Raw genomic sequence first — 18,339 nt, forward strand, 5'->3', positions numbered from 1 at the left:
GTGGCAGCCGTAATCCAGCACTGTGGAGGCAGCAGCGAGGGTTGATGGATCACCGCAGCCGTAGCTCATCAGGAGGAGGCAGGAGACAGTAAATGTGGGCTCCCACCTGTTCCGTCTGAACGGGATAGCCCGTTGCCCCTTCGCGCGCGTGGGGTTTCGCCCACGCGTATAAACGCTTGCTAATTACAATCATGAATAAATATAATTGGCTGGACATGTTAATCCTGTATATAGAGAACCGCAGAGCTTTGGCAATTGGAGGCGCCGTCTTGTCGCCTGGCTGCTGCATTCCAGCTGCTTTGTGGTTGCCTCGGCGATTGAGACGGAATTTGCATGAACGACGATGTCGCTTCCAAATATATATATAAATAAGTACACACGACGGAACACAATTACCCAGCTTGAATTACACATGCATGCAGTAACATCGTGGCACACACGAAAGGCATAAGACGACATCGAGAGGGGAGGAATGTACGCGTTAGAGAACACGCGCAAGTCAGAGACATCATTCTGAGCGCTGATGAAGGCCGGCACGGCACACGAGGGGGTGGGTGGCCAGCACCACGCCCGGTCGCCTTTGTCTCCCCAATGGTGATGTTTACACACCACACCAGCTACTCATTTGAGACTGAGGGGAGGCCCAGGTCCGGTTCAGATAATCGCCACTTTAATTGACCGTGAGCCGTGATCGAACTCGGGACGCCGGGTGCGTAGCGCAGCTCGCTAACCGCTGCGCCACCGCTCCACGCACACACACCGACTCACACACACACACACCGACTCACACACACACACCGACTCACACACACACATACACCGACTCACACACCGACTCACACATACACGCACACACACACACACCGACTCTCACACACACACACCGACTTGTACACACCGACTCTCACACACACACCGACCCTCACACACACACACCGACCCTCTCACACACACACACACCGACTCTCTCACACACACACCGACTCTCACACACACACACCGACTCACACACACCAACTCTCACACACACACACCGACCCTCACACACCGACTCTCACACACCGACTCACACACCGACTCACACATACACGCACACACACACACCGACTCTCACACACACACCGACTCTCACACACACACCGATTCTCACACACCGACTCACACACCGACTCACTACACACCGACTCTCACACACAGACAAACGCATACACACACACCGACTCACACACACACCGACTCTCACACACAGACACACACACACACACCGACTCACACACACACCGACTCTCACACACACGCACGCCCCGACTCACACACACACACCTACTCTCACACACAGACACACGCACGCCCCGACTCACACACACACCGACTCTCACACACACACACCGACTCACACACACACCGACGCTCACACACACACACACGCACGCCCCGACTCACACACACACCGACCCTCACACACTGCTCATATCCTTCGTGACGAGCTGTGCGTGGGCCGCCTCGATGCGTGAAGAGTATCAGAGTCACACTTTCCGCCTCCTGCTCACTCGACTCCTCACACATTCTCTGCGTGAGATCATCAATTGCCCTCCCCGAGGCACGCATCTTACGTCCGTCAATCTGACATCTTCTCTCCCCGTGTCTCACATCTTCTCTCCCCGTGTCTCACATCTTATCTCACGGAGTCTCACATCATATCTCCCCGTGTCTCACAACTTATCTCCCCGTGTCTCACATCTTATCTCCCCGTGTCTCACATCTTCTCTCCCCGTGTCTCACATATTATCTCCCCGTGTCTCACATCTTATCTCACTGAGTCTCACATCTTCTCTCCCCGTGTCTCACATCTTATCTCCCCGTGTCTCACATCTTATCTCCCTGTGTCTCACATCTTATCTCCCCGTGTCTCACATCTTCTGTCCCCGTGTCTCACATTTTATCTCCCCGTGTCTCACAACTTATCTCCCCGTGTCTCACATCTTATCTCCCCGTGTCTCACAACTTATCTCCCCGTGTCTCACATCTTATCTCCCCGTGTCTCACATCTTCTCTCCCCGTGTCTCACATCTTATCTCCCCGTGTCTCAGATCTTATCTCACTGAGTCTCACAACTTATCTCACTGAGTCTCACATCTTATCTCCCCGTGTCTCACATCTTATCTCCCCCTGTCTCACATCTTATCTCCCCGTGTCTCACATCTTATCTCCCCGTGTCTCACAACTTATCTCCCCGTGTCTCACATCTTATCTCCCCGTGTCTCACATCTTCTCTCCCCGTGTCTCACATCTTCTCTCCCCGTGTCTCACATCTTATCTCACTGAGTCTCACATCTTCTCTCCCCGTGTCTCACATCTTATCTCCCCGTGTCTCACATCTTCTCTCCCCGTGTCTCACATCTTCTCTCCCCGTGTCTCACATCTTATCTCACTGAGTCTCACATCTTATCTCGCCGTGTCTCACATCTTCTCTCCCCGTGTCTCACATCTTATCTCCCCGTGTCTCACATCTTATCTCCCCGTGTCTCACATCTTCTCTCCCCGTGTCTCACATCTTATCTCCCCGTGTCTCACATCTTCTCAGCTCCGAGTCGCAAGTCGGCCAGGGGCGGCGTGGTGGCAGGCGATGAGGTCGCCCCTCGCCACGTGCCTCATCCTCCTCCTCGGCGTCTTCACGACGCTCTCCTGGCGAGGTAAGACAAACTCGGCGCCCTGCACGAGTCCTCTCGCACGAGATCGCCTCCGTTTCAGTTCATTTTGAGTTGCCCTGTGAGCCAATAAGCCCTTGACTCGGTGTTTCATCAACACAAACAACAACACCAACGCTTTTCCAACAAACGCAACAAGTCACAGTAAAACAAAAACATGATACTAAACAATAACATATAAGAGAAATAAACAAATTGCTAGCAAATCGTAATCGCAATATTAAAAAATATGTATTTAAAGGAAATGTAAGTTAAATATAGATTTCGATTTAAAGCTTTCGTGACTGCAATGATTCATCTTCTTTGGTTCTTTCGGTAAAGTCACGTAGAATGATAATAAAATAATAAATTGATAAAATAAAATAACACAATAATATTCTCACGACGTTTCGGCCACAACACAAGCGTGTTGCTTGTGTTGTGGCCGAAACGTGACTTTACCGAAAGAACCAAAGAAGATAAATATAGATTATCATCAAATATCATGCTGCATTTGTAAAATAATACTAATTTAAATCTGCCATAGTAATTATAATACAGACACAGCCTCAAACACGGTGGCATTATAGTGAGGACTAGGGGGTGTTTTCCATGGTGTTATTGCTGCTACCGGTATTACACTCGTGCCCCCAGGAATGTCTCACCGAGTCTCAAGGGTCTTATTCAGGAGGGGAGGCGATGCTGCTGCTGCTGCTGTGTGATCCCAATTGAGTGATTTGTGGGGAAAATTGGTCAGCATTGGGGATTTTTTCGTGCCAAAAACCGGTTACGCTGTGTTTGTGTGGCTATGGGATGAAATCGGATAACCCAGAGAAACACTACGCAGTGCAGGTGAATAGGACGTCCACACATTCTGCAGAACAGGGAGAGAACGCACAAACTCCACTCACTCACACATCCAGCGTTGGTGTGCGGTGCTATTTCAGGAATATTTTGATGTTTTTTTTTCCTGGATTTTCTGTTTTGCACAGTCACATAGTCACTTTAAGATGTTTTCTTGTTCGTGTTTTTGTTTTTTGTTTGTTGCGGTTGCACCCGATTCAAGAGCCGAATGGCTCACAGGGCTATACCAAATAAATGGAACTAAATGAACTGCAGAACAGGGAGAGATCATACAAACTCCACTCACTCACACATTCTGCAGAACAGGGAGAGATCATACAAACTCCACTCACTCACTCATTATAAAGAACAGGGAGAGATCATACAAACTCCACTCACTCACACATTCTGCAGAACAGGGAGAGATTATACAAACTCCACTCACTCACTCATTATAAAGAACAGGGAGAGATTATACAAACTCCACTCATGCACTCATTATAAAGAACAGGGAGAGATTATACAAACTCCACTCACTCACTCGCACATGATAAAGAACAGGGAGAGATCATATAAACTCCACTCACTCACACATTCTGCAGAACAGGGAGAGATCATACAAACTCCACTCACTCACTCATTATAAAGAACAGGGAGAGATCATACAAACTCCACTCACTCACTCACTCATTATAAAGAACAGGGAGAGATCATACAAACTCCACTCACTCACTCATTATAAAGAACAGCGAGAGATCATACAAACTTCACTCACTCATTATAAAGAACAGGGAGAGATCATACAAACTCCACTCACTCACTCATTATAAAGAACAGGGAGAGATCATACAAACTCCACTCACTCACTCATTATAAAGAACAGGGAGAGATTATACAAACTCCACTCACTCGCAAATGATAAAGAACAGGGAGAGATCATACAAACTCCACTCACTCACACATTCTGCAGAAGAGGGAGAGATCATACAAACTCCACTCACTCACTCATTATAAAGAACAGGGAGAGATCATACAAACTCCACTGACTCACTCATTATAAAGAACAGCGAGAGATCATACAAACTCCACTCACTCATTATAAAGAACAGGGAGAGATCATACAAACTCCACTCACTCACTCATTATAAAGAACAGGGAGAGATCATACAAACTCCACTCACTCACTCATTATAAAGAACAGGGAGAGATTATACAAACTCCACTCACTCACTCATTATAAAGAACAGCGAGAGATCATACAAACTCCACTCACTCATTATAAAGAACAGGGAGAGATCATACAAACTCCACTCACTCACTCATTATAAAGAACAGGGAGAGATTATACAAACTCCACTCACTCGTACGTGATAAAGAACAGGGAGAGATCATACAAACTCCACTCACTCACATTCTGCAGAACAGGGAGAGATCATACAAACTCCACTCACTCACTCATTATAAAGAACAGGGAGAGATCATACAAACTCCACTCACTCACTCGCACGTGATAAAGAACAGGGAGAGATCATACAAACTCCACTCACTCACACATTCTGCAGAACAGGGAGAGATCATACAAACTCCACTCACTCACTCATTATAAAGAACAGGGAGAGATCATACAAACTCCACTCACTCACACATTCTGCTGAACAGGGAGAGATCATACAAACTCCACTCACTCACTCATTATAAAGAACAGGGAGAGATCATACAAACTCCACTCACTCACTCACACGTGATAAAGAACAGGGAGAGATCATACAAACTCCACACTTCGAACACAGGATAACTTCCTGCTGTGAGGCACACGCGCCACCACTTCGTCGTAAGCTGTGATATTAAGTTGTGTATGCTGTAGAGGGCTGTATTTCAATACGATGGACCGATACTGTTATGTCTAGAACGCGATCGGTGTATCGATAGGTGGCCAAACCTCCTGAGCGCATGTCTGCACACCAACATCTCTAGGTGACCCCGAGCCACGGGTGACGAGGAGCACTTGCCCCAACAGTCTACAAGGGGCTACACGGGGGATCTATGTCTATAGACGAATCACGCGGTGATGCGGCTGCCGCTACGACGTTCACCATGGGAGTTCAGTTCGCCATGGGAGTCCAGTTCACCATGGGAGTCCAGTTTACCATGGGAGTCCAGTTTACCATGGGAGTCCAGTTCACCACGGGAGTCCAGTTCACCATGGGAGTCCAGTTTACCATGGGAGTCCAGTTTACCATGGGAGTCTAGTTCACCATGGGAGTCCAGTTTACCATGGGAGTCCAGTTTACCATGGGAGTCCAGTTCACCATGGGAGTCCAGTTCATCATGGGAGTCTAGTTCACCATGGGAGTCTAGTTCACCATGGGAGTCCAGTTCACCATGGGAGTCCAGTTCACCATGGCAGTCTAGTTCACCATGGGAGTCTAATTCACCATGGGAGTCTAGTTCAACATGGGAGTCGAGTTTACCATGGGAGTCCAGTTTACCGTGGGAGTTCAGTTTACCATGGGAGTTCAGTTCACCGTGGGAGTCCAGTTTATGATGGGAGTCGAGTTCACCATGGGAGTTCAGTTTACCATTGTCAGGGGTCGGCAATCTGCGGCTCCACATGAAGGACTGCTCCGTGACATTATTTATTAGGACCACCACCGTCTCGTAATTCACCGCAGAGCATTGCGGCTCTTGAAAGATCGCTCTCCTTTTCTCCTGCCCCCCTCCCCCTGCTCTAGCAGCTGCCGCGGATGGCAGCAGAGCGACGGGGTTGGAATGGGTCCGACAGGGCGTGGGTAGCGACGCGCTGCTGCAGGCGGGCACCAAGGACGAGGATCTGGCCGGCGTGACGGAGTTCGAGTGGCAGTGTCTGTCCCCGCCAAACGCGTACACGATCATCGCGAGCTGGGATCCCAAAAGGCCGGATTATGCTACGGTGAGTACTGCACTTTAATCTGCCAGGTGGGTGGCTAATGGCAAACCATGCAGCAACATCGTCAATACGATAATAGAAAGTTACTCAATTATCCAGGAAAGCCAGTGTGAGCACAATTGCTCTTCTAGATTTAAAGCTTTCGTGACTGCTAGGATCCATACTCTTTGGTTCTATTGGGTAAAGTCACGTAGGTAAAAAATAAAATAACAAAAATCACGACGTTTCGGCCACAACACAAGCGGCCTTCATCAGGTGAAGGGACGAGACTGTCTGGAGGACAGCGCTGTCTCCAGACAGTCTCGTCCCTTCACCTGATGAAGGCCGCTTGTGTTGTGGCCGAAATGTCGTGATTTTTGTTATTTTATTTTTTACCTACGTGACTTTACCCAATAGAACCAAAGAGTACACAATTGCTCTTGTTCAGGAAGGTTTTGCATTTATACCAGTTTGAGCCGGTTTGATATTTTTTCTGCAGTTCTTTTTGGTCTGGTGATCTGGACAAGCTTGAGAGCTTTTGTACGGGCAATGCCTGCAGGCTTCTGTGTGTGTACAGCACTGCGGTAGTGCAACGGTTAGCGCGCTGCGCTACGAATTCGGCAACCCAAATACGATTCCCACTCAAGGCCAACACCGACGACGATTATCTTTACCAGTAGCAATGTTTACACATTGCCACTGGTGAGACAAAGGCGGTCAGGTGTGGTGCTGACCACCCGCCCCCTCGTGTGCCAGCCTTCATATGTGCTCGCTAAAAGCACTTGCCCCAACAATCTACTAAGGTTATCGCGGGGATCTTTGTCTTTAACAGCATCACTAACCAGCCTGCACCAATGCGTCTGTTGCGATGGCCTTTTATCGTTGTACATCGATCCGAGTTAGCCATTCGTGCGCCGTATTAATCAGATTCCTCCAGTACAAATACATATTCTGATCATTGTTTCTCTGCTCACGTTGCAGCTGTCCCAGATGTTTGGAGGCCGCGCAAAACCCTTTGCTAATGGATCGCTGCAAATCAGGGCCCTGCAGGAGAGCGACAGTGGGGCGTTCAACGTGGCTGTGAAGAGGGGAATTAAAGTAACCAATACCAACATCAACTTGACCGTCTACGGTGAGTCCAATGCCAATGTCACCTTCGTATACTTTTGGTGCCGAATCGTTCTTCACCAAAATCTTCAGCAGCAGCAGCCCGTGATAGTCGGGTGGCGGTGGTGGCTGTAGCGCACGTGGCTGCTGTACCCCAACAGCGCTGTGGAGGCAACAGCAGCAGCAGCAGCGAGGGTTTGGCGTCGATGAGGAGCAGCACCCCACGTGGACTCCACCTGTTCCGTCTGCATGGGATAGAGTGTTGCCCCCTCGCACGCATGGGTTTAGTACAGGTGCTCCGGGTTCCTCCCACTTGTATAAAACACTCGTTGACTGAAAACATGTCAATAGTGAAAATATCTTATTTGGTTATGCTGCGACAGTGTTACACAAGCGCAAATAACAAAAAAGGTCCATTGCCCAAAACATCGTCTATTTGTTCAAGGCCACACACATCAGAATTCAGAATATTTATTTCTACTAGAAGAATCTGATGAGCTATAAATATTTTTTCCACATATTTCCAGTCCGGGCGGGTACACACACGCATGCGTTGTTGTCAATGACACGGAACCCTGCCGAGTGGGTTTGTTCACTATGCTTGAGCACCACTGCCAATGCAGCAGCACTGAAAATAACGTCGTGATTTGCGATCTACTCGTCCTGCCGCTCCCTCTCGCAAGGCCCTCTCGCGGCGTCGGTGAACGGCAGCAAACCGGGGCCTCTCAAAGCCAACAGCGACAACGTGAGCCTCGCGTGCGAGGCCAATTCCACGGATGGCGTTAAATTCGCGTGGCAGAGGAATGGAGTGGATCTGACCCAGAGGGACCTGCTGGGCTACTCGCTGTCGGAGGACGGCCGCCTCCTCACCATCGCTCCCGTGCTGCCGGGAGATGACCACTCGGTCACCTGCAGCGCCTCCAACCCATTCTTCAGGGCGCGGAGCCCAGCCGCGGAGATTGACGTGCACGGTACGGAGGCTGCGTGGGAGCCTCGCCGTTTGCCATTATCGGTCGCGAATTCTCACGCTGCGTTTGGGACAACGCGCACGAATCTGATGTTCTCTATTGCTGCTCTCAGAGGGATTCTGGAAGCTGCCCCAAACCCTACCCCTACCGACCCAGCCGCTACTCCTAGTGATCCAGCTCCTACCCCTACTGAGCCAGCCCCTACCCCTACTTACCCAGCCCCTACCACTACTTACCCAGCCTCCAATTTCACACCGCTACCACGAGTCACACTGGTCCCGTCCGTGTCCGGGGGACGGGCCTATACAGAGAGAGGCGGGGCCTAAAATATAAAAATGGGTGGCTCCTAAAAGGAAAGGTGCAGAGCCAAAAGAAGAAGAGGCAGAGCCTCATCAGAAAGTGGCATAAAGATTGTGGTGGGGCCTGTATAGGTTGAACTTCCCTGTTGATTTAGCCGATATTAGCATCATGTCAAATCGGTGCAGCAGCAACAGGCAGCAGTCTGACTTTTGTGCCGCACAAGCTGCCAGGGGCCAACTTGTTGAACTTTAAAAGACGTTTCGAAGCGCAGGAGAATAACATCCAAAGAGGGAAAACGTCTTCAGAAACGTCACCAGTTATATTCTTTGCTTTTAACACCACATAGTGTTGTTGACAAACGTGTTGTTGTGTTGTTTCTTGTGTGTTCAATTTGCTTGTGCACCACTGCCAACGCAGCTGTCCGTATGTACGTTGAACTTCTCTGGCACCGTACGTAGCCAACCGTGCGGATGCGTTCAGTCGCTATATGCAATAGAGCCACGTCGTGTTGTAAGGTGCTGGCATCGTCACTTGGGGGGGCACCACTGGGTCATTCCCTTGAACTTGTCTTGCCCCCCCCCCACCCCTTTCGCCCGCACGGAGGCCCCCTCGAGGTGTCGGTGAACGTCAGCTGGCCGGGGCCCCTCAAGGCCGACAGCGACAACGTGACCCTTGCGTGCGCCGTCAACGCCACGAGGGGAGTGGCGTACGCGTGGCTGAGGAGCGGCAAGGTCCTGGACTCCTGGGATTCCTCGCGCTCGTCGCTCTCGCGGGACCAGACGAGGCTCACCCTGGCGCCGGTCGCCACGGGTGACAACGTCACGATCACGTGCCACGCGTCCAACGCATTCTACAGCGCGGCCAGTCAACCCACGCTGCTTGACGTGCACGGTGAGGAGGAGGCCCCTTCTAGTCGCCACACCACTGCACATCCCGTTCTACTCTTGTGTGTACGTGTACGTGTTGAACTTCTTTCCCGCCATACTAGCCATGTTGTATGTATGTTGTATGTGTGTATGTATGTTGGAACTTCTTTCGTATCGTACGTAGCCAACGGTGCTAATCGGAGGTGTGGGGGAATCACAACACTAAACACGAAAAGCAGTTTTAATTAAATTATTTTTTCGATCTCGATTTAAAAGTGGCATAGCTGCAGTAACCATGACCAGCATGACCTTGGCCATCTGAGGTGAGTCCAACGCCAATGTCACCTTCGTATAATTTTGGTGCCCAAATCATTCGTCACCACAATCATCTTCACCAGCAGCCCGTGATAGCCGGGTGGCGGCTACAGCGCACGTGGCTGCTGTACCCCAAATGTACTGTGGAGGCAGCAGCAGTGAGGGTTGGTAGATCACCGCACAGATGTTGCTGTGAAACTCCCTTCGCGTGGGGGTTGAGGAGGTGCCAACTCCCTGGCTCGCCAGAAGGCAGTACAGAAACGTGTGGACTCATCTCTATTTGTCCCAACTGCCTTCTCACGGCCGTCGATGACGAGCAGTACCCCATGGTATAGCAAAAATGTGGACTCCATCTGTTGCTTCTGTATGGGATAGAGTGTTGCCCCCTCGCACTCGTCGGTATTGTCCGGGTGCTCCGGGTTCCTCTCACTTGTATAAAAAAAACTCGTCAATTGGTGATGCTGCATCGACAGCGGTACACACGCACAAATAACAAAAAAGGACCATTGCCCAAACCATCGTCTATTTTATATTTTTCCTTTCAAGGCCACACACATCAGAATCAGAATATTTATTTCTACCAGAGGATTCCGATGAGCTATAAAGCTCGTGTCCACAAATTTCGAGTCAGGGAAGGTACACACACGCGTGCGGTGTTGTGATTGACAGGGAACCGTGCCGAGTGGTATTTGTTCACTGCGCTTGTGTGCCACTGCTAATGCTGCGGCAGCACCGCAAATAACGTCGTAATTTGTGATCTACTCGTCCTGCCGCTCCCCAACGCAAGGCCCTCTCGCGGTGTCGGTGAACGTCAGCAAACCGGGGCCTCTCAAAGCCAACAGCGACAACGTGAGCCTCGCGTGCGAGGCCAATTCCACGGACGGCGTGAGATTCGCGTGGCAGAGGAACGGAGTGGCGCTGAGCGGCTGGAACCCGCTGGGCTACTCGCTGTCGGAGGACGGCCGCCTCCTCACCATCACTCCCGTGCTGCCGGGAGACGACCACTCGGTCACCTGCAGCGCCTCCAACCCATTCTTCAGCGCGCGGAGCCCAGCCGCGGAGATTGACGTGCACGGTACGGAGGCTGCGTGGGCGCCTCGCCGTTTAAGCCATTATCGGTCGCGAATTCTCACGTTGTTGTTTGTAACGCGATCACAAATCTGTTGTTATTTATTGCTGCTCTCAGAGGGGTTCTGGAAGCTTCTCCAAACCCTACCTGGACTGACCCAGCCCCTCCCCCTGACCAAGCCCTGGCACACTGTCCCCCACCACCCCCGCCTTTCACACCCCCACCACGCCCCACGCCGGCCCCACCCCGTGCCCGGAGGAAGGGTCTCTACAGAAAGAGGCAGGGCCTAAAATATGGGCGGAGCCTAAATATGGGCGGGGCCTAAAAAGGAAAGGAGCAGAGCCGAAAGAGGAATGAGCAGGGCCTCATCAGAGAGGGGGTGTGGCATAAAGAAGATTGCGGTGGGGCCTACAGAGGTTGAACTTCCCTGTGTATTTAGCTGATAGAAGCATAAAATCAAATAGGTGCAGCAGCAGGCAGCAGCCTGGCTTTAGTGCCGCAGAAACTACCAGGGGCCAACTCTTTGAACTTAAAAGGACGTTCCGAAGTTCAGGAGAATAAAATATCAAGATGGAAAAGGTATTCAGGAACGTCACTTGTTATATTATCTTTCCTTTTAAGACTAGTGTTGTTGACAAATGTGTTGAGTTCCCTGTTTGTTCATTGTGCTTGTGCAAACTGCCAACGCAGCTGAACTTCTCTGGCATCGTACGTAGCCAACCGTGCTAATCGGTGGTGCGGGAGTACCGGCGGCATCGCCAGGTAATGAGGATGTGTTCTGTCGCTATTTAGTAAAGCCACGTCGCGTTGTAAGGTGCTGGCATCACTTGACGGGGCGCCAAGGGGTCATCCTTTTGAACTTGTCCTGCCCTCCCCCCTTTCGCCCGCACGGAGGCCCCCTCGAGGTGTCGGTGAACGTCAGCTGGCCGGGGCCCCTCAAGGCCGACAGCGACAACGTGACCCTCGCGTGCGTCGCCAACGCCACGAGGGGAGTGGCGTACGCGTGGCTGAGGAGCGGCAAGGTCCTGGACTCCTGGGACTCCTCGCGCTCGTCGCTCTCGCGGGACCAGACGAGGCTCACCCTGGCGCCGGTCGCCACGGGTGACAACGTCACGATCACGTGCCACGCGACCAACGCATTCTACAGCGCGGCCAGTCAACCCACGCTGCTTGACGTGCACGGTGAGGAGCCCTCTTCCAGTTGCCAAATCGCTGGCCGTCCCATTCTACTCTTGTGTGTACGTTGAACTTATTTCACACCATACGTAGTCATGTTTTATGTACGTGTGTATGATGCACTTCTTTCGCATCATACGTCGCCAACCTTGCTACTCGGAGGAGCGAGAAGGACAGCACTAAACACGAAAAGCAGTTTAAAGAAATTAGTTTTTCGATTTCAAAAAGGCATCGCTCCAGTAATCATTAGCAGCATCACCTTGACCGTCTACGGTGAGTCCAATGCCAATGCCACCTTCGTAAACTTTTGGTGCCAAATCATTCATCACAAATATCATCAGCAGCAGCCCATGATAGCCGGGTGGCGGTGACGAGATGTTAGCTACCTCGCTTGGTATACAGGAAGTCGTGGGTTTGATGCTGACCCACACGCCTGTATATTTGGAGTTTGTAAGGTCTCCCCATGGCTGCGTACATTGCTCTCTGGGTAACTCCGGTTTTTCCCTCTACATCTAGAAACATGTGCTTAGAGTATTTGGCAGCTATAAATTTCCCATGATAAAACACTTTATTCGGCTATCATTTGTGGCCAGGTCACTTCGGAAAAAACAGCTATATAGATCTAGTAGGCCTTACCTCGTAAAATAAAATAGTAGTTAAAAAGTTGTAATAGTTTTCACGGTAAAAAAATTGCGTGAAAATTGTTTTTCAATGCACACACTTTTATTTGCACTCAAAAGTACAAAGTACATAATTTTGACCCCAGAATTAGTCAAATTTGATGTGCTGAATAAAAGTGGGTGGTTTTCTTTCGATATGTTGAATTTGCTTCAGGCAAGCTACCCATTTTCATTTCATTCAGCACGTAACAATTGATTTATTCTGGTGGTCAAAATAACGTATTTTCTACTTTTGAGTAAAAATAAAAGTGTGCGCATAGAGAAACTAGTTTTTACTAGAAAACAATATTCATTGTGCTTGTGCACCACTGGCAATGCAGCTGTACGCATGGACGTTGCACTTCTCTCACACCGTATGTAGCCAACCGTGCTGATCGGAGGTGCGGGAGTACCGGTGGCGGCGTCAGTTCATTTGGATACTTATAACATCATTCGCGGGCCATACAAAATTATCAACTTAAAAATTAGCCTGTTATATTTGGTCAAACATTGAATTAACTCACCCCTAATGTGATGGGCTGAAACTGCTTCTCCTTGGTGAGGCATGTGATGATGTTAGCTGGTATTGATGATGTTGCTACTCGCAACTGCTTCTCCAGGTTTGCTCCTAGGTTTATTGAATTTCGAGTCCCGGCCTGCGGTTGCCTTGGCAGGGCCACACCAAATGATTTCGCGGGCCTTGTACGGCCCACGGGCCGGACGTTCCCCACCCCTGCTCTACATAATAGAGCCACGTCTCGCCCCCCCCCCCGCCCCTTTCGCCTGCACGGAGGCCCCCTCGAGGTGTCGGTGAACGTCAGCTGGCCGGGGCCCCTCAAGGCCGACAGCGACAACGTGACCCTCGCGTGCGTCGCCAACGCCACGAGGGGAGTGGCGTACGCGTGGCTGAGGAGCGGCAAGGTCCTGGACTCCTGGGACTCCTCGCGCTCGTCGCTCTCGCGGGACCAGACGAGGCTCACCCTGGCACCGGTCACCACGGGTGACAACGTCACGATCACGTGCCACGCGTCCAACGCATTCTACAGCGCGGCCAGTCAACCCACGGTGCTTGACGTGCACGGTGAGGAGGAGGCCCCTTCTAGTCGCCACACCACTGCACATCCCGTTGTACTCCTATATCTATGTCGAACTTCTTTCACACCGTACATAACTGCTGTATATATGTACGTATATACGTTGAACTCTCACACCATACGTAGCCAACCATGCTAATCGGATGTGCGGGAGTCGGCAGCGTCGCCGGATAATTCAGACGCGTTCAGTCGTCATATAATAGAGCCATGTCACCTTGTCAGGCGCTGGCATCATCACTTGATGGGACGCCATGGGGTCATTCTCACTCTAACTTGTCCTGCCCCTCCCCCCTTCCCCTGCACGGAGGCCCGCTCGAGGTGTCGGTGAACGTCAGCTGGCTGGGGCCCCTCAAGGCCGACAGCGACAACGTGACCCTCGCATGCGCCGTCAACGCCACGAGGGGAGTGGCGTACGCGTGGCTGAGGAGCGGCAAGGTCCTGGACTCCTCTGATTCCTCACGCTCGTCGCTCTCGCGGGACCAGACGAGGCTCACCCTGGCGCCGGTCACCACGGGTGACAACGTCACGATCACGTGCCACGCGTCCAACGCATTCTACAGCGCGGCCAGTCAACCCACGGTGCTCGACGTGCACGGTGAGGAGGAGGCCCCTTCTAGTCGCCACACCACTGCACATCCCGTTCTACTCTTGTATGTACGTGTGTATGTTAAACGTATTTTGCGTAATACTTACCCAACCGTGATAATCGGAGGTACAGAGGGAAGGACAACACTTAAAGCAGTTTTAAAGAAATTCGTTTTTCAATCTCGATTTAAAAGTGGCATAGCTCCAGTGTGCTTCTGAATGTCAGAAGGAAGACCGTTCAAAATGTCTGCAGCACATCCGAAAACACCGCGCGATGCGGTGACCATCTTTGTTCAACGGTTATCCAAAAGCTGCTGTACGTCATGGCAGTGACAACAATGAATTCAAAAGCTCGATGCCAGTGTCGAGATCATCTGCTGGCTGCGACAAGGTGGCTTCAGCGGGGAGAGAGCTCATGGTGTTTTGATATTCCTCCGTTGAAGGAGTGCAGACTCCAGTGGGTTTACTGTACGGTCCATAGTTTGGGTTTCCATGGCCACAGTCGCACGAGTGATGTCCTCTGCTATGTATGGACCAGAGGTTGCTGGAAGCAAAAGTGATCTCGGAGGTAGTTCTGTGATATCAATTTCTGGAGGCCGTCCTGAGTGGACCGGAATGTCACTTGAAGAAGCTCTCAGAGCTAGCTCAGTTATATCTGCTTCCATTTTCTCATAACACACAGAGGCTTGCGCTTGCCTGTATAACCGGCTCGCCCCATCCCTCTCTTCCCATGATCGTAAGGAGAGGACCGGTCAGCTAATAAAGACTAATAGATGAGTTTAGAGGTGATAAGTCTGCATTGTGTTTTGCCCTCCTCTTGAGGATCGAGTGACTCCACCACCGAGGGACACCAGAGCGATGTGGAATGGCAACTCTTCATTTTAAAGTGTTCTTCTGAGGATTTGTGTATCTAATTATGACCAGATGCACACCAATCGACCCCACGTGACACAGCACCTCGTTGCTCAAGCGCTGTATTGATGGGATTGAGTGCAAATGTTCATATTGTGCACCCACGCCCGAGTTACTTGAATAAATTCTTAAACTCGTCTTTAATTATCAAAATCTGGACTGTGAATATATTTACTATCATTAAACAATCAGCAGCTAATTAACATTACTTAATCCCTATACGTTGATTTATATTAGAATAATAACAGTAATTATTAAGCAGTGAAAGCTATATTTTTATGGAGCTGTAAATCTGTGTGACCTGTACAGCGTCCACCAGAATCTGAATACGCGAACTAACCCAAAAACCTCGATTATGGATGACATAGGTCGCCAAAGCCTCCTACGTGTTAAACTGAATAGGAATCCTGTGGCCTACTGTGCAGTCACGTGAGTCCCCGGGCCCAATCCACGATCATCGTTATCTCCATTCACAATTCTGTGTTGATTCATTTTACATTGAGCCCATCATACCGGATACATTCGAAGATTTTCCGAATGGATTCTTCACCTCGTGGCAACGCGATGCCGATAGCGCAATCCGGCCAACACCGCATTCCGGCCAACACCGCATTCCGGCCACTCAACAGGTGCCGCTCGCTGGCCGCACCGGTCCCAAAAGGTGCGTTAGGCTATGACGGGAGAGCTTTGTCTTGTCGCCTGATGGCCAGTTACTGTTGTTAGTACTTGGCTTGTTTGCTGTGCTTGTCTCAAAGCTACCGCGGGGACCTTTAACTTTGCGTTTGTGTGCGTGCATGTGTGCGCGTGTGTCAACGCCAATGACAATTATCTGAACCGGTCCTGCGCCTCCCCTAGGTCAACTCAGCCTCAAATGAGTACCATGGTGCGGTGTGTAAACATCCTCACTGGGAAGACAAAGGCGGCCGGGCGTGCTGTTGGCCACCCCACCCGCTCGTGTGCCTGCGGGCCTTCGTAAGTGCTCACTAACAGCACTGGCCCCAGCAGTCTATACGGGAGATCTTTGTATTTTTGTGCGACACAGAGGCGGTCTCCAAGCCCACGTTCACCCTGAGCCCGGCAACAGCAGTGGAAGGGACGGACACCGTCAGGGGCTTGTGCAGTTGCAAGAGCGCCGGCGGCTGTGGCGGTGGCGCCGGCTCGGCGCTGCGGGTCTCCTGGCTCCGCGGCGGCAGTGAGTTCATCCCCAGCGAGGGCCGCGGCAGCGAGATGAAGATGGGACCGGTGCGCCGGGAGGACCGGGGCAGCTACGGCTGCCGCGTCAGCAACGCCGTGAGCGTGGAGAGCAGCGACCCCCAGGCGCTCGTCGTCATCTGTGAGCGCCGGCGTGGCGGCTGCAACCACAAAACCTCGGCCGCGACGGAACGTCGACCGCCAGCAGCTTGGCCCCGATGCTGCATCGCGTCCCCGTCATCAGCGGGAAATTAAGGACGCAGGCCCCCCCCACAGTGGTGCGACTGTGGCCATGCAACCCAAAAAAATGTGTTACCGTACAGTAAGCCCTTAGAAACTCATAGAGACCCATAGAGACTCGTAGAGACCCAAGCAAACTCATAGAGACCTATAGAGACCAAAACAAACTCAAGATACCAATAGAAACCCATACAAACTCATATGGATACATAAAAACAACTACAGTGGTGCAATTATTGGCCATGTAACCCACACGATGGACCACACAGTGAACCCGCTGTGGTCTGCGCTCCTTCAACGGAGGAGGAACAGCGACATGACACGAAATCTCTCTCTGCTGAAGCCCTCTCTCTCTCTCGTCGTGAGAGCATCAGCAGCAGCAAGACCTCGACATTGGCATCGAGCTCCTTAACATAGTGCTGCTGCCATCATGTGCGAGAATAGAATTACACTGTCTGTGACTGCAGCTATACCATATAATAATATAATTACATTCTGTGACTGCAGCTGTACGCATGTTGAACATCTTTCGCACCGTACGTAGCCAACGCTCCTGATCGGAGGTGTGATTATTTTCCCTTCACGTGGCCTCCAGTGTTCACGACCAACGCCATTATCAACCCGACCACCGGGTACTCATTTGAGGCTGAGTTGACCTAGGGGAGGCCCCATGACCGGTTCAGATCATCGCCATCACTTGTGTTGGCCGTGAGCGGGAATCGAACTGGGGTCGCCGGGTTCGTGGTGCAGCGTAGCGCTAATCGCTGCACCACCGCTCCCACCGCACACGCGCACACAGACGCGCGCGCGGTGCTCTCGACACGGAACGTGTTTCCCACTGTATCAATGGAGTGGTTTGCTTTGTTCCCCCCAGGGCTGAATTTGCTCCCAGGCAAATCCGTCGCCATCACCGCCTTGAATCACGAGGAGAACTTGAACTGCACCGCCGACGCGGCTCCGACCCCCAAGTTCTCGTGGTTCAGAAACGGCACGCCGGTGGGCCTCGCGAAGGAGACCTCCGACGGGACGCTCTGCACCTCCACGCTGCTCGTCGCGGGCGGGCCGGACTCGCTCCTGGGCGAGTACACGTGCGTGGCCACCAACGAGGTCGGCTCGCGGAACCGGACGATCGTCGTCACAGGCGAGACGGGGGACTGGGAGGTTCGCTTGGGCTCGGGGTTGGAGAACGTTTTCTTGTTTCGCGTGCCAATGTGAAGCGATTATTAAGCTGTTCGGTCGCCCCTGCGGAGGCTTCGTGATTCGTGGTCTGCGAATCGTACTGCAAGGGCCCCATGCTGGCTCGGCTCGCGTGCGGTGCCAGTGGAAAACCACCCGTACCGTGCCAGCCCTGCGCTGGCTCGGCTAGCGTGTGGTGCCAGGGCCATAAGATCCACGTTCCAGTGGGTACCACCCTCCGATCTG

General features: G+C 51.6%; 2 protein-coding genes across 2 annotated transcripts; both read left to right on the top strand.

The window, feature by feature from the left end:
• Window positions 1-1,832: 1,832 nt before the first annotated feature.
• Window positions 1,833-13,645, top strand: LOC116955951 (cell adhesion molecule CEACAM1-like). The gene is made up of 7 exons (XM_032977310.2): window positions 1,833-2,693; window positions 6,263-6,459; window positions 7,417-7,567; window positions 8,226-8,513; window positions 9,414-9,701; window positions 10,779-11,066; window positions 11,955-13,645. The coding sequence occupies exons 1-7, from the start codon at window positions 2,627-2,629 to the stop codon at window positions 12,305-12,307; spliced, it is 1,632 nt and encodes a 543-aa protein (XP_032833201.2). The 5' UTR covers window positions 1,833-2,626; the 3' UTR covers window positions 12,308-13,645.
• Window positions 13,646-13,671: 26 nt separating this feature from the next.
• Window positions 13,672-18,132, top strand: LOC116955843 (neural cell adhesion molecule 1-like). Its single transcript, XM_076053745.1, has 3 exons — window positions 13,672-14,584; window positions 16,529-16,819; window positions 17,792-18,132. Exons 1-3 carry the CDS (start codon window positions 14,197-14,199, stop codon window positions 18,130-18,132), a joined length of 1,020 nt encoding a protein of 339 aa, XP_075909860.1. The 5' UTR covers window positions 13,672-14,196.
• The last annotated feature ends 207 nt before the right edge of the window (window positions 18,133-18,339 follow it).

This window comes from Petromyzon marinus, chromosome 62 (genome assembly GCF_048934315.1).
Source record: "Petromyzon marinus isolate PM22_M1 ecotype Great Lakes invasive population chromosome 62, UKy_Petmar_22M1.pri1.0, whole genome shotgun sequence".
NCBI classification, from domain to species: Eukaryota; Metazoa; Chordata; class Hyperoartia; order Petromyzontiformes; family Petromyzontidae; genus Petromyzon; species Petromyzon marinus.